The sequence below is a fragment of the Bombus huntii genome, chromosome 2 (genome assembly GCF_024542735.1).
Source record: "Bombus huntii isolate Logan2020A chromosome 2, iyBomHunt1.1, whole genome shotgun sequence".
NCBI lineage: Eukaryota > Metazoa > Arthropoda > Insecta > Hymenoptera > Apidae > Bombus > Bombus huntii.
Window position 1 is genome coordinate 21,090,196 of NC_066239.1, and position 12,872 is coordinate 21,103,067.

Consider the following 12,872-nt stretch of genomic DNA (forward strand, 5'->3'; position numbering starts at 1 on the left):
ATAGTTTTACACAGAAATTCGCGTAATACAGTAGCTTTAGGATACTTTGAAGCACGTGCTACCGTGTTTCAGAGGCACAAAATATTTCTGATACGCGGTGAGTTACCGAAATTGAAAGAAGCTCTGGAGAAAAGGGGTTGGGTGCAAAAATACGAAGCTACGAAAACAAGAGCCGTACCTTATGGTTAGTTTCCTTGCCTTTCCTAATCAAATTCTTTTCTTTACATTCTACTTCCTTTAATTAAAAATCGACCGCGTAAACTCTGACAAAGTGTCTATTGTTATATAAGCAGCTATCGTCTTTCCGATCCGAGTAATATCGTCAAAATTGAACTAGCCGCAAACTTTTTACTAAAAACCAAACGAACTTTCATTTTCGTCTGAAATCCCTTCTTCGACTTTTAGGTAGCGTAGCCAGCTTAGAAGCAAGATCGTTGGGCGATTTGACCCAATCGGACGGTACCTTAAACGAGAAGGCGGTAATTTTCGCTTTATTACGTCACAAATCGCCAGACTTTATATGGGACTGTCGGAACGACTTTGTCGATTGGCATCGTGGCTTGAGTAACAATATCATTCTCAACAGATATCAAAAACCCTTCGTCTACACTTCAAAGGTTAACATCGATAATTAGATACGCGAGAATCTTCGATACATCGTACAAGATGTGAAATATATTGTTTAAACTCGATCGAACTTTAGTTCGCTGGGAATTCGACGAAATATTGACGATCACGAAATAATGTAGTTAGGAATGGCTCGTTTGTTGGAGGAAGCTCACTGGCTGTACGAGAAGGACGTGTCGTCGGTATTATTCCCTCGAAGTTACAACCTGAGCAGAGAGCCGAAAGCCTTTCTCGATGATTTTCGTTTGACCGCCGCCGCTGGTCTGTTGAAATGGTTCGTCGGAAGAATGCACGATGGCCAGGGTTTCTCGGAGTCGGGACATCGGCCGATTCTAATGAGTCGACTGGAGTTTGCCATAAAACGCTGCGAGGAATTTATCGCCCGTGAAATCCACCAAAACATAGACAAAGACTTTGTGACCGAGTTTTCCGAAGAGGAATGGAATTCCTTTTTGGACGATTATACCGCAGCCGTGCACGAGGGAGCTGGAATCGAGACAACCTCGGAAAAAAGTCGAGATCAGCTACAAGTACGATACTCGTGTACTTTCTTTTCTTTTCTTTTCTTTTCTTTTCTTTTCTTTGCTTTCGCTTGCGTAGTACCATCTTAAAGAATAGACGATCCGTTTCCAAGCGATTTCTCGCGTTTAAATTAAAAACGCTGGTAATCTCGATACGACGCGACAAATTTTGGATCTCGCTACCCTGAATTTTCCATTACATCGTTTAGAAATATCTAGAGGCGACGAATCCGATACTGGCAAGATTGAAGGAGATAGATCCGCAATACGAATTAAACGGAATGAGAAATATATGGATATTAAAACCGAGCGAACTTTGTTGCGGTACGGGAATCAGCATATCTCACAGTTTAAAGGATATATTTCGAAAGATAAAAAGCAGACCAAAGGATTACTTCATTGTTCAGAAGTACATTGGTACGTAAAACGTTTAATCGTTTAAATTTTATACCTTTTCGCGATCTCATCTTTTTCCTCTTAATTTCAGAACGTCCGTTGTTGATTCACGATACGAAATTCGACATAAGGCAGTGGTATTTGGTTACAAATACATTTCCCATGACAATATGGGTGTTCAAGTAACTAAATTTCCGACTTTACAGTTCCGCTGTATTTCGAACGTCTAAACGATATTTGTAGCGAAGTTTCTATTACATTTTTTAATCGAACCATCGGAAAATAATTTTCTATCTCGTGAAACGTATGCTCGCACACCTATCGGCGAATCTCGTGTGCGCAAATAAAAGGACACGCAATACGTTATACGTACGTTACAGGTCTACGGAGAAATCTCGGAAAAGGATTTTGTTAGAGAAAAGAGCCTTGAAAATTATTCCGAAAGAATCTTCTCGATGGAGATTCCATCAAAGAATTTTCTCGATCCTTTTCTATCCTTTTGCAGGGAAGGACTCTTACGATTCAGCTCGAAACCCTACACTTTCTCAACTTATCACGAAGCGATTCATATCTGCAATACCGCCATTCAGGAGAAATACGACGAGGAGAGGAGGAGACGGAGAAAACGTGGAAATTCGGAGGAAGTCGTAAAATCGATTCGCGATCAAGGATGGGACTGCGAGAAGCTGAACGAATATTTAAAGTAATCTCTCGACCGGTCTATTCGTTGCGAGTAGCAGTTTCGGTTATCCGTTCGTTACGGTCGATAGCGTTTGATGACTGCGAGATCGATAGGTTTGATCAAACGTCGTCCAAATATGCTTAGAATCTGTGTATTTTCTTCTCGGGTAATCGTCTCTGCCCGTCTGTCCTTCCCTTCGCCATTATTTCCACGAGCATAATACTTTGCTTACTTGTATTATTTTCTACTTTCTCGCTATCGCTGTTCGAAGGATATTCGAATTTGCAGCGATCTAGCGTAGAACGTAATCGATAAGTTTGACGTTAGCCGTATCTTTTGGAAAAGATATCCGTTAATTTTCATCGATAGAGATATCTATTCAGTGGCTAACGCAAAGGTCATAATTGTCAGGCAAACGGGGCTCGACGGCGAACCGTATTACGACAAGATCTATACGAAAATGTCGGAAGCCATAGTTCTGACGATGCTGGCCTCCCAGGAGCACATGGACAGACGACGGTGTAGTTTCGAGCTATACGGGGCCGATTTCGTCGTGATGGAGGACCTTTCGGTTTGGTTGATCGAGATCAACACGAATCCCCGGATGCATCCTCCTAGCTCGAGAATTACCAAACGCCTCTATTCCAATGTTCTCGAAAGCTTGGTGAAAGGTTAGCAAACTACGATCTATAGGGTAACGTAGAGAGAAGCAAGTTGTCACAAACCGAGACTGCGGGTGAAAGTTTCCGAGGATAGTGGCCGGGACAAGTCAACGAGACGGTATACGTATTCTGATTTCCTCGCGAATGCACGAACGAGCTTTTCAAATCGTTTAGTATCGACTACACTGTGTTCAAGTTTTCAGATTTCGATTAAACAATTCTGCTTGTCGGGTCTACGGGTCGAGAGTACAACCCCCCTACTGTTTCTAATTCTTTGCGCACGATTGAAAATATCTTTTTGCCAAAATACAGGCTCAATCGTAGTCGCATCTGTCGGAAAACAATCAGCGGTTTTTGTCTTTTATCGTAGGTAAATGCCCAAAGAAAGAATTAACGGCATTCTCTGGGTACTTTCGGGTATCGGATTTCTTTCTATCGTCCGTTACTTTTATTTCCGTTCGATCCGAGTCCGCGTTATACGTATTTGCGATTGTTCGTAATCCGATAAAACTTCTTTTTTACCTTCTTTTTTATAGAAATATTAGTTTTCGTTGGATCTTGTGTCGAGGCGCGCGCGCACCTAACTGTGATACATTTGTAAAAAATGAAAGAAAATTGCTCGAAACGCGCAAATCTGTTTAGGTCGGTTAATTTAATACTCGTGCAGCTGGTGCAGCTTCTACGTGCTTTCGAACGCGCTGAATTTCGTTCGTACAAATTCATTTAAAACAAACAAATAGATGCGCTTAGGTACCGAGCTGTACTGCAGCAACGTGATATCCGATCTAAATATACGATAGTCGATTCGAAAGGACTATTCGAACGGGAGAGAGAAAGAGAGAGAGAGAGAGAGAGAGAGAAAAGGTAACGGGAGGTGTGGAATAAAATAAGGGAACGCGAAGATATGAAATAAACGGAGTAAATCTGTTGTTCATTTTCAACTTGTTTCAGTGGTAATGGATGTACCGGTGAATCCGGCAGCGGACACGGGTGGTTTCAGTCTGGTATACAAGCAAAATATACCCGACTTCCGACCTTATCTCGGTCCTTGCCTGTTCGTGTTTGGCAAGTCGATAACGTTGCAAGAACATCCGCGGAAACGAGAGAAGAGAAAGAAAGGAGGAACCGGTTGGGTGAAACAGCAGCATCAGCAGCAACAACAACCCCGTGCGTGGACCGCCCCACCGATGATTCCACGATTGAGGGAGCCGAAAATAGTCGACTTTATCGACTACTTGAACACCGCCCGCTGTACAGCCGCCAACTGATATCCCGCCGTTAAGTAGCTATCGCGACATTAGGCCGGTGCATTCGGTCGATATTCGATTGATCGTTGCACGATATTTAATAAATCAAAATGTAGGGGGCAAAGCGTATCTTCTAGTTAAAACTCGTAAACGCCAGGTACACGCGAAGAATCGCGGGAAAATCGTTAAAGTTGCGACGACCCAGTTTTTTCACAGAGAGCCGAACATCGAAACAATTTTGGTAGATGCTCGCGTTCGTCCTCCATCGCGACCAGTTGAAAAAAAACAACAAAAAGGTCTACTCTCTCTTTGCAGGAAGTTCCTCGCCACGAACGTTGCGTCATATTCATATAGCTTGGCGATTTCGTCACGCTGGTGGTGGCGTATGGATGAAAATTCTGTTACACGTTTTGTCGCAACCTAGGATATTCGGGCTGGCTACGATTTTACGATTCTTCCTTGTTTATCCGGTTTGCTCGAGACCGCGTGCACGCGCAGCTTTCCAAGAAAAGTCAGCTACACCCAGCTGTAATTAACGTACACAAGATAAAAGAAATAATCAACTATGCCATTAACGAATCGTCGTTTCTTACGTCGCTTCCTGTAAGAAATATCGATCCATCGTAGTCGCTCGAACTAAACAGACGAATCCACTTTCCTCGTCAAACTCTTTCATCGCTACTCGCGGTATAGACGAATGAAACGGTTCCTCGGGTTTCGTTCGATTTGCGCGACCAAATGCACGATCCGTACCAATTATACGTTTCGGCGAGAATCTAACCTGTCGCTTTTGTAACCTTAAACATATACCTCGCAGTTCGCCATGCAACGAAACCAATGCCCGGATTGTTTTTCAGATATAACAAGGTAGCAATAACAGTTAAGTAACAAGTTCAAACCTTTGAACCGCCACACGGAAACTCCGTTGTACGATTCAATCACATTTTTCATTGAAATAAACTAGCAAAGCGGATTACAATCTGTGCTTTTACTTGTTGATTTGGGTATACAGCGAACGAAGGAAAAAGAATATACCGTTCCTCTTGCCACGTTTCGACAGATTCCGGTCTAGAGAGAAAGTCAAAAGATAAAGACGATCGTTTTATTGATATGTACATACAATGAATTTATTTACAAATAATACAATAAATTTTGACGTCGTAAGTTATTCGTTCTTGATGATATATCTTAACAAAATACTACGTTTTTACCGATTATTGTGCCGTGCTGATATTCGAAAACTCTTTGGTCACGGAAATTTAATGAAAATGTAGGTAATATTCGATTTTACCCTGCGCAAATATTCACCCAAAGAACGTTACCGATCATAGGCAATGCGATTTGCAAGTGAAATCGCGCTGTATCATCGTGTTTCGTATTTCTTCTCCCTTTCGACGATTATCCTTTCTTTCCTCTTATACAAATATTACGTTAGCTACTATTAAAATTATAAAACACATTGGCCGTGTCCCGGTGTACGACGAACTTCCATCACCGTGATGCATCGCAGCCGGTCGTTCTTCTGTAACAAAAATTTTACTCGAATCGTATGAAATTCTTTCGGTTTCGAACTAGCTAACGTGCTTATCCAATCGGCCATTGTTTTGTCTTGTCCTTTCCTCTCGTTTAAAATTTATCGATCGTGTTTCGTTCGACCGCCAGAAGAGCGTCTCGCTACCGTCGCGATAATAGCACAAACGCAACGAACGATTCGAACAATTGAGAGAAAGAACGCAAACAGACGTTTGCGAGCGGATCAGTCGGAACGATGACGGTGATAAATCACCGTCGTGCACGACGTGTCGCATCGATCTGCATTCGCGTCAGGTAAGGCTATGCAGGCCATTGTGCCAAGCAATTAACGCTTGAAGTTGATAAATAACATACCGGAAACTTGGCTTAACTTATTTCGAATTATCGTTAAATCCACGCGTCCGCTTTCATCCTATCATAAGGCTCACCCTAATAATTTACCGAAGTGTAAACGAAGCAGTTACGTATATTTATCGGAGCAAATTAGTCCCTCGAATCTACTTTCCATCCAGACTATTTGAAATTTCATATGTATTTCTCGTCCAAAACCGTATCGCTCTGACTCGATGTCTTGGTACTATTAGTATCGGCGTGGGTATTGGCACCGGTACTAGTCTTAGTCTTAGCTTAGTATCGGTATTGTATAGGACACGCTTTGCTTAGCAACGCGACTTCATTCCCTTGCTGTTAAAGTAATAAACCGTGTCAACTTTGCGACTCGAATTCACTCGATGCATCGCGACGTCGCGACGTCGCGACGTCGTGCGAAATGCATGGCTTTCGGCGAATTTAAACGTTAGGCACGGTCAGATCGATCTCGACAACGTCGATTCTAGGGCAAATGTGCACGCGTCCCGTCTTCCAAGAACAACGGGATATTTAACGAGAGATCAATTAACGTGGCAGGGTAAGGCCTTATTTTCACTTGCGATTAGTCGCGCGCGACTATAAAATCCATTGTCGGATAAGGTAGAGTTTCCATTCACGCTGTCGCGACTAAGGAACGTGCGCCTCCGCAAAGTCAAGGTGCGATACACCGTCACAGATCAGTCGTGTCACGCGTGCGACTACAAAGAGGCAGACGTACAATATGGAATACATATACAATACGTACTATACCTGGAACAATCGAGCGCTACTGAATGTCATTTTGCTGCTAGAACGCGCGAGGAGTATGTTTTAGTATATGATACTATTAACTTGTAATGCTATATAATACGATATAGCGATGACAGTAGTAATGCTGTAATACGTACAATACTACGAGTTATAATACCTTTGATACAAATAAATAATCTTATGAAACATTTTCTACCGTAATATGCTAGACAAATTAATGATTTTATTTATGTTCTTCGGATCTGCCAACTTTTTTATTGGCTATAGCTTTTTCACGTTAAATAGGTTAGTAACTTTTTATAAAATATACCACGACAGATCGATTAACGCGTTAAAAAATGTATAGTTCAATGCGAACGAATAAAGTTGATCTTCGTTTGAGAGGTTCGAACAATTTTCGCAACACATTCACGAAGATTCGAATTAACGCAAGATTTACGACACGCTCAGGGACGATTGACTGTTCTCGAAAGAAAGATTTAATTTTCTACCATGTGTGTAGCGACGCTCGTATGGTATACGATTTCGCAGTAATTTCAACATACAGCATGTATTTTCAAATTTTCTGCTTTTCGCTTTACGTGCCATAAATCTGGTCACCGCGACGTGCGGTGGTGTCGCTGCGCCTGAAACGCAGTACTACAAATCCCTTTGCAAAAGTATACCCGCGATCAAAAAATTGTTTGCGGATGAACGATTACACGTTCGGGTCGTGATGTAGCGATTATTTCAACATTTTCATACCTCCAATAATTTTGTAATTGTACGTAACTGAATATACTCATCGTTTATATATTCCTCGATGATTTATTTATACATAGGAATAAACAAAGCAAAATATATCGATGATTCTGCACCAGCAACGGCATAAATATAGATGCTAACTTCCTGAAGCAGACGGGAAATGTTCTTTTAAGCATGGGGCACATTTTTCACGTCCATGATGATACCGATGGTCTGCCGGAAACTACGGCGTCGTCGCAACTAGTCGCAAGTGGAAATAAGTCCTAAAACGAGCCAACGATTCTCAAATATTTCGTGAAACTTACCGTTAACAACGTGCACCTTAATGCTGCTGGGATTCGCGTTGCTCGGTTCACAGGTATAGATGCCGGAGTCGCTCAGCACCGCTTTCTGGATCATTAAACGACTCGTCGTTTCAGGACCCTTCTCCGTCACCAGGCTAATGCCTCCGCGCGGTGAGTCAAAGTTAATTACCTGGACCAAAAGATAAACGCATATTTATTTATTTCTCGTCCTTTAGTCTTCGCTGGTGCGCGCATAATCTTATTCAAAGCGAAACGTCCGAAAGTAAAATTTAACAACAGCGTGTTATTCGCTTTAAGGAGAATGTTTGTGCAATGGTGGATTTACACCGAGCGAGGGAATATTCGTTCGCTCCTAGCTCTAGCAAATTATAAAACGAAAACCTATCGTTGCCCTACGTGTTTGCCAAGGTGTAAAAATACGCGGGTCAATACGAACTATGGATTCTGGGAATGCCTTGCAACGTGGCGGATGTTCCTGCACGCGCTGTCTCTAAGCGCGCGGCCATTCGCAACAAACAACGATGTCACCACGCCCAGTGACAAAGCCTCGCGTATATCTCATCATAAATATAGCCGCAAATCAGAGCAGAAGATAAAAGAGTATTGAGCAGTCACCGATCGACTGTCACGATCTTCGGGCCCGCTATTCGCAACGCGTCAACGAGTTAGCCGCGACTATTACGGTTTAAGTAATTCGCGTCGTTGTTGCAGTACATAGGTCGCGTCCTACGATTGGTTAAAATAAAAACATGTTCGGCTTTAATACGGAGACTCGCGTTTATTCGTTCCGTAACGCGGCTATCCCGAACCACTTCACAGCTATTTGGAAAAATGAAAAATTTAAATCACTAAAGCGAGTGAAATCGAATGGTGTCTTGTTTCTTTTCCGGATTAGGTCTGGATTACTCTGCTACGTAGGAAAAATTGCATTCGTTCGTTGTACAGAAAGCGTACTGGATTTTGTAAAAAGACACTTGTAAACCGAAAATAAGATAAAGTCGCAATGCATTCGCGTAAGCTGAATGGAAGCGCATTACGGAAAGGTATCGTTCTTTTTTGTCCGGTTTGACGTGCGCGTTTGCCAACGTTGGAAAAATATTATTTAACGCGAAAAGGTTTGAACGTAGGTTTGCATTGGAGGGAAACGTTTCACTGAATTGTATTTACTCTTCAATCAGTAGATTTAATAGAATGCACAACAGAATTCGTTTAAAGGGAAAGAAATACGAGAGTTTTATAAAAATATGCGTCAACTGTGTTAACTTTATTTACAGAACGTAACGACTAAATATTAATGTATTCGTTTACTTAAGCCACGGCGATTACGATACTTTCGGAGTTTCAGAATTAACGTCGTCGACAAATAAAAAAAAGACAGTATGCTACACAGCTTACGCGCGAAGAAGATTTATCGACCGAAAAATTTGCTATGCTACTAATTAAAACATACCACGTTCCGTTAAAGAAAGAAAAACATTGTAGTAGCAAGTTAGATTACTCTTTTAATAAAATATCATCTCTCCTATATCGAGTTCCGTGTGTAACGTTTCTCTATTATGTAACTTTTGCATAATGCGATTACAATGAAGTTGAATTAAAATAATTAATAAGAGCATATTAAGCAGCACGAATCGAACGAAAACTATTCAAACGATTCGAATTACAGCTTGAACATCTAAATCGGTAATGTATATGCGTTGGCTCCTTGATCGCGATATACTCGCCAATTTTGACCTATTTTGGTGCTATTATTATTATTAAAGAGAATTTGTATACATACATACATACACACACTTCCTGCCTCGTGTCGATTTTTACGCTATGGGTACTCGAGATAAGAAAAGGACACCACCATCGGAATAAACAGAACACGAAGGGGTTGGGCGACGCCGCAACGCATGGCTACGACGACATTTCGACATCACCGTCGTCAGTGATTCGACAGTATCAAGGGGAGAGCGGAGCCCTATTGTTAGATTATCTTAGACCAGTGGCGGCTTACGGATTTCGTACTTAGCATGTTGCGTGCCACACGCACGTGTAATCATAAACAGTCTGAAATTATTAAATCGGCTCGACGATATTTTTGGTTGCGAACATGCCAATAACATGCCTGGTGTTGTGTATGGAGCAGCTTTTTTTCCCTTGGTTGTCCGAACGATAGTCGAATCAGGAGTAAACGTTTCCAGTGTTTTAATTTGAATCTTTTCTTTAAAAAGTCGCGCAGACAATGGTCGTCTCAACAAAGAATCCACCGAATTCGTTTTTAAGGATCGATATCTTCGCGTATTAAATTAAGGTACGAATTAAATCAGCACGGTGAAAAGAAGAACTTTGAAAGATTCATGGCAACCGCAGAAACGAGTACGACGTGCGACACTGACTGCAGCAGCGAACGGAACATCTTGAACGATGAAAAAGGATACGAGATGGCGAGGGAAGATATTTACGGCTACAATGATACAATGGACAGCGATAGACTTCAGCGTAGAAGTGATTTCCAAATGTTGTGTCCGTATCTGACGAGCAGAAGGTAAAGCTGCGAGTTGGATACGGTCGTTCACGCATGCTTCGTCTATGCAAGGAATCAATTCGCCCTGTCGGTGAGCCACGAAGAAATAACAGCGCAAAACGAAAATTATAATACCGTCGGTTCTGCGTAAATATTTCAACGTGCTGCAGCATGCCAGCACGTACCGAGTGGCCTTTATCGTATCGAGACACTTGCGTTTTCGAATATTTATTGGAATTTTTCTTCCAGCATATACATTCGTATATTGTATCGTCGTATTTTGCTAGCTTTGGAGCAACGCTCGAACAATATTGAACGAAAACTATGTATATTCCTACGTAGCTTTTTAAACTTGACGGCACGAAAAATCTTCGAACCGTCGACTAACGTTCCTTTAAAAACAAAGCGACGACGTTCGTTTCTACGTCGAGTTCGATCGAAACACCGGCAAACTGGCAAATTACTGTCAATAGGAAGTTTCGCGACATACGAAAAGAGAGCGTAGCAAAGATTTAGTCGAGTAACTTTGCACGATCCCGTATTCGAGACAAAACGCGTCGTCGCGATACTCTGCGCGATAACTATGGATTCGGATTACAGTCGGTGGGTGGCGTGCATACAGTTAAAAAGGAACAATATTGGATCCCAAGGTATATCCGACTTTTGGTTCGCAATCATTTTCTCAAAGCTGCCGTAGCTGCTTTCTCATATTCCCGTGGAAACTATCCCCTCCCAGTGGATTCTCACACTGTCGTGTAATACCGTTGCCTCGTACGAAGACAAAAGGTATTCTGCTCCAAGGTTTGCAAGAAGAATGGTAAAAAGATAGGTACATGGATGTATGTGAGCTGCGTTTCCCTCGACGTATTCCCTTTGAGCCGCTACAAAGAACTTTGCGAGCACGTAAAATGAACGGCGAATACCCGGCTCACCGTACTCCGAACCCGACATTAACTATACGTCGCACATAATATTATCGCGTTACGCGTACGTCTTATTCGCATCTGACAGGTGAATTTGCCACATAGTTAAATTTGGAATCGTTAAATTCGCGATAATTGATAATTATTCTGGTAATACCCACCTCGGTGTTGTGACTCCAGATCATCATGGGCGGTGGTTCCGGAGCATATTTTACGACGCAAGTTAGATTGATGGTGCTACCCTTATTCACGAATAGGTCGGGAGCTCCGATGATGATGGTAATCGGCTCTGAAACCAAATTTTTAGCTTTAGAATTTTTCGTCCGATTTGGAACGGTTATTGGCGGCAGGTAGATAGATACGAACGTAAATGCAAATGTCGATATTTTCATAGACGGAATTTATACGAGAAAAAACGTACTTTCAAACAAAGAATCTAAATTTGTTTCGAGATTTAAATTAATTGCGGTTCGGAACGTTACTTAAACGTCACGTTGCACGATTGTAACGACGATCGAGTTAAATTTCCATCCATTCGCAGTAAATTACGAACAGAAATCCTGGCAAACTATACGAAGTTTCTTCTAATTCGAACAATTAAAAAGATATTAGAACGACTACGTAGAACGACTGGTAGAAAGAAATTGAAAAAAAAAAAACAATAGCACGGGTGATCAAAGTTAGCGCGACAAAATAAAACGTTCGATATTTTTATCGTTGCGCGAAACGTAGAAACGGAAGTGTTGGGTAACGTTTTCGGGTCAAGTCTGTGTGATAAGATCCTCTCATTTAATAGTACGGCGCGGTTAGGATATCAGGCCAGTCATTAACGGTGTACCTGCGAGGATATACGAGCTCGCAGACGGCCTGGTTTCACCTGCTTTGTACGCCCGTGTAAAATCTTTCCATGAATTTCGTACGTATCCTCGATTAGCCCCTTTCGCACCTCCGCTACACACGGCCGCATCTACGTTAAATTCAATTTCAAGCACACCGATCATAGATATACACCAGCTTACGCCTCGTTCACATTTTCTTTCTCTTTCGATAACGGTGTCTTTTCGATCTTCCAGGCGAAGGCTATCTCTGGTCTTTTCAAGCGTCCATATCTTTTTCAAATTTCTCTAGACTAGCGTGTTTTAAAAATTTCTCAAGTTTCAGGCAAATATACAGGGTGGTTGGTAACTGGTGCTCCAAGCGGAAAGGGGGTGATTCTACGCGAAAAAAGAAGTCGAAAATATAGAATAACAATTTTTCGTTCGAGGCTTTGTTTTCGAGAAAATCGACTTTGAATTTTCGCTCGGTACGCGTGCACTTTATCACGTCTCGTTATAACGGATCTCACTGTAGATCGTTGTCTCGATTGACGTTATTTTTTAATTTTTAAAATTTTTTAATTTTTAAATATTTAAATTTTTAAATTTTTAAATTTTTAAATTTTTAAATTTTTAAATTTTTAAATTTTTAAATTTTTAAATTTTTAAATTTTTAAATTTTTAAATTCTTAAATTTTTAAATTTTTAAATTTTTATTCTATATTTTCGACTTCTTTCTTCGCGTAGAATCACCCCCTTTCCGCTTGTACCACCAGTTACCAACCA

General features: G+C 41.4%; 2 protein-coding genes across 5 annotated transcripts in view; one reads left to right on the forward strand and one right to left on the reverse strand.

Annotated features, from left to right (window-relative positions):
- LOC126874772 (tubulin glycylase 3A-like) overlaps positions 1–5,417 on the forward strand; it is a 33,814-nt gene extending 28,397 nt beyond the window's left edge. For both annotated transcript variants that reach the window (XM_050637195.1, XM_050637186.1), the window contains 8 exons: positions 73–184; positions 406–617; positions 750–1,157; positions 1,358–1,565; positions 1,636–1,726; positions 2,050–2,247; positions 2,638–2,897; positions 3,840–5,417. In XM_050637195.1, the coding sequence (XP_050493152.1) occupies positions 73–184; positions 406–617; positions 750–1,157; positions 1,358–1,565; positions 1,636–1,726; positions 2,050–2,247; positions 2,638–2,897; positions 3,840–4,156 (1,806 nt within the window). In that variant the 3' untranslated portion in view covers positions 4,157–5,417. The remainder of the gene's footprint in view (positions 1–72; positions 185–405; positions 618–749; positions 1,158–1,357; positions 1,566–1,635; positions 1,727–2,049; positions 2,248–2,637; positions 2,898–3,839) is intronic.
- The window catches only part of LOC126875155 (zwei Ig domain protein zig-8), a 138,075-nt gene continuing 130,426 nt past the window's right edge, over positions 5,224–12,872 (reverse strand). For 2 of the 3 annotated variants that reach the window (XM_050637889.1, XM_050637882.1), the window contains exons 4-6: positions 11,433–11,560; positions 7,837–8,005; positions 5,224–5,657 (exon numbers count right to left, since the gene is read on the reverse strand). In XM_050637889.1, coding sequence (XP_050493846.1) covers positions 5,551–5,657; positions 7,837–8,005; positions 11,433–11,560 — 404 coding nt within the window. In that variant the 3' untranslated portion in view covers positions 5,224–5,550. Of the gene's footprint in view, positions 5,658–7,739; positions 7,772–7,836; positions 8,006–11,432; positions 11,561–12,872 lie in introns of those variants that run through there. The other variant, XM_050637884.1, reaches the window with a different exon arrangement.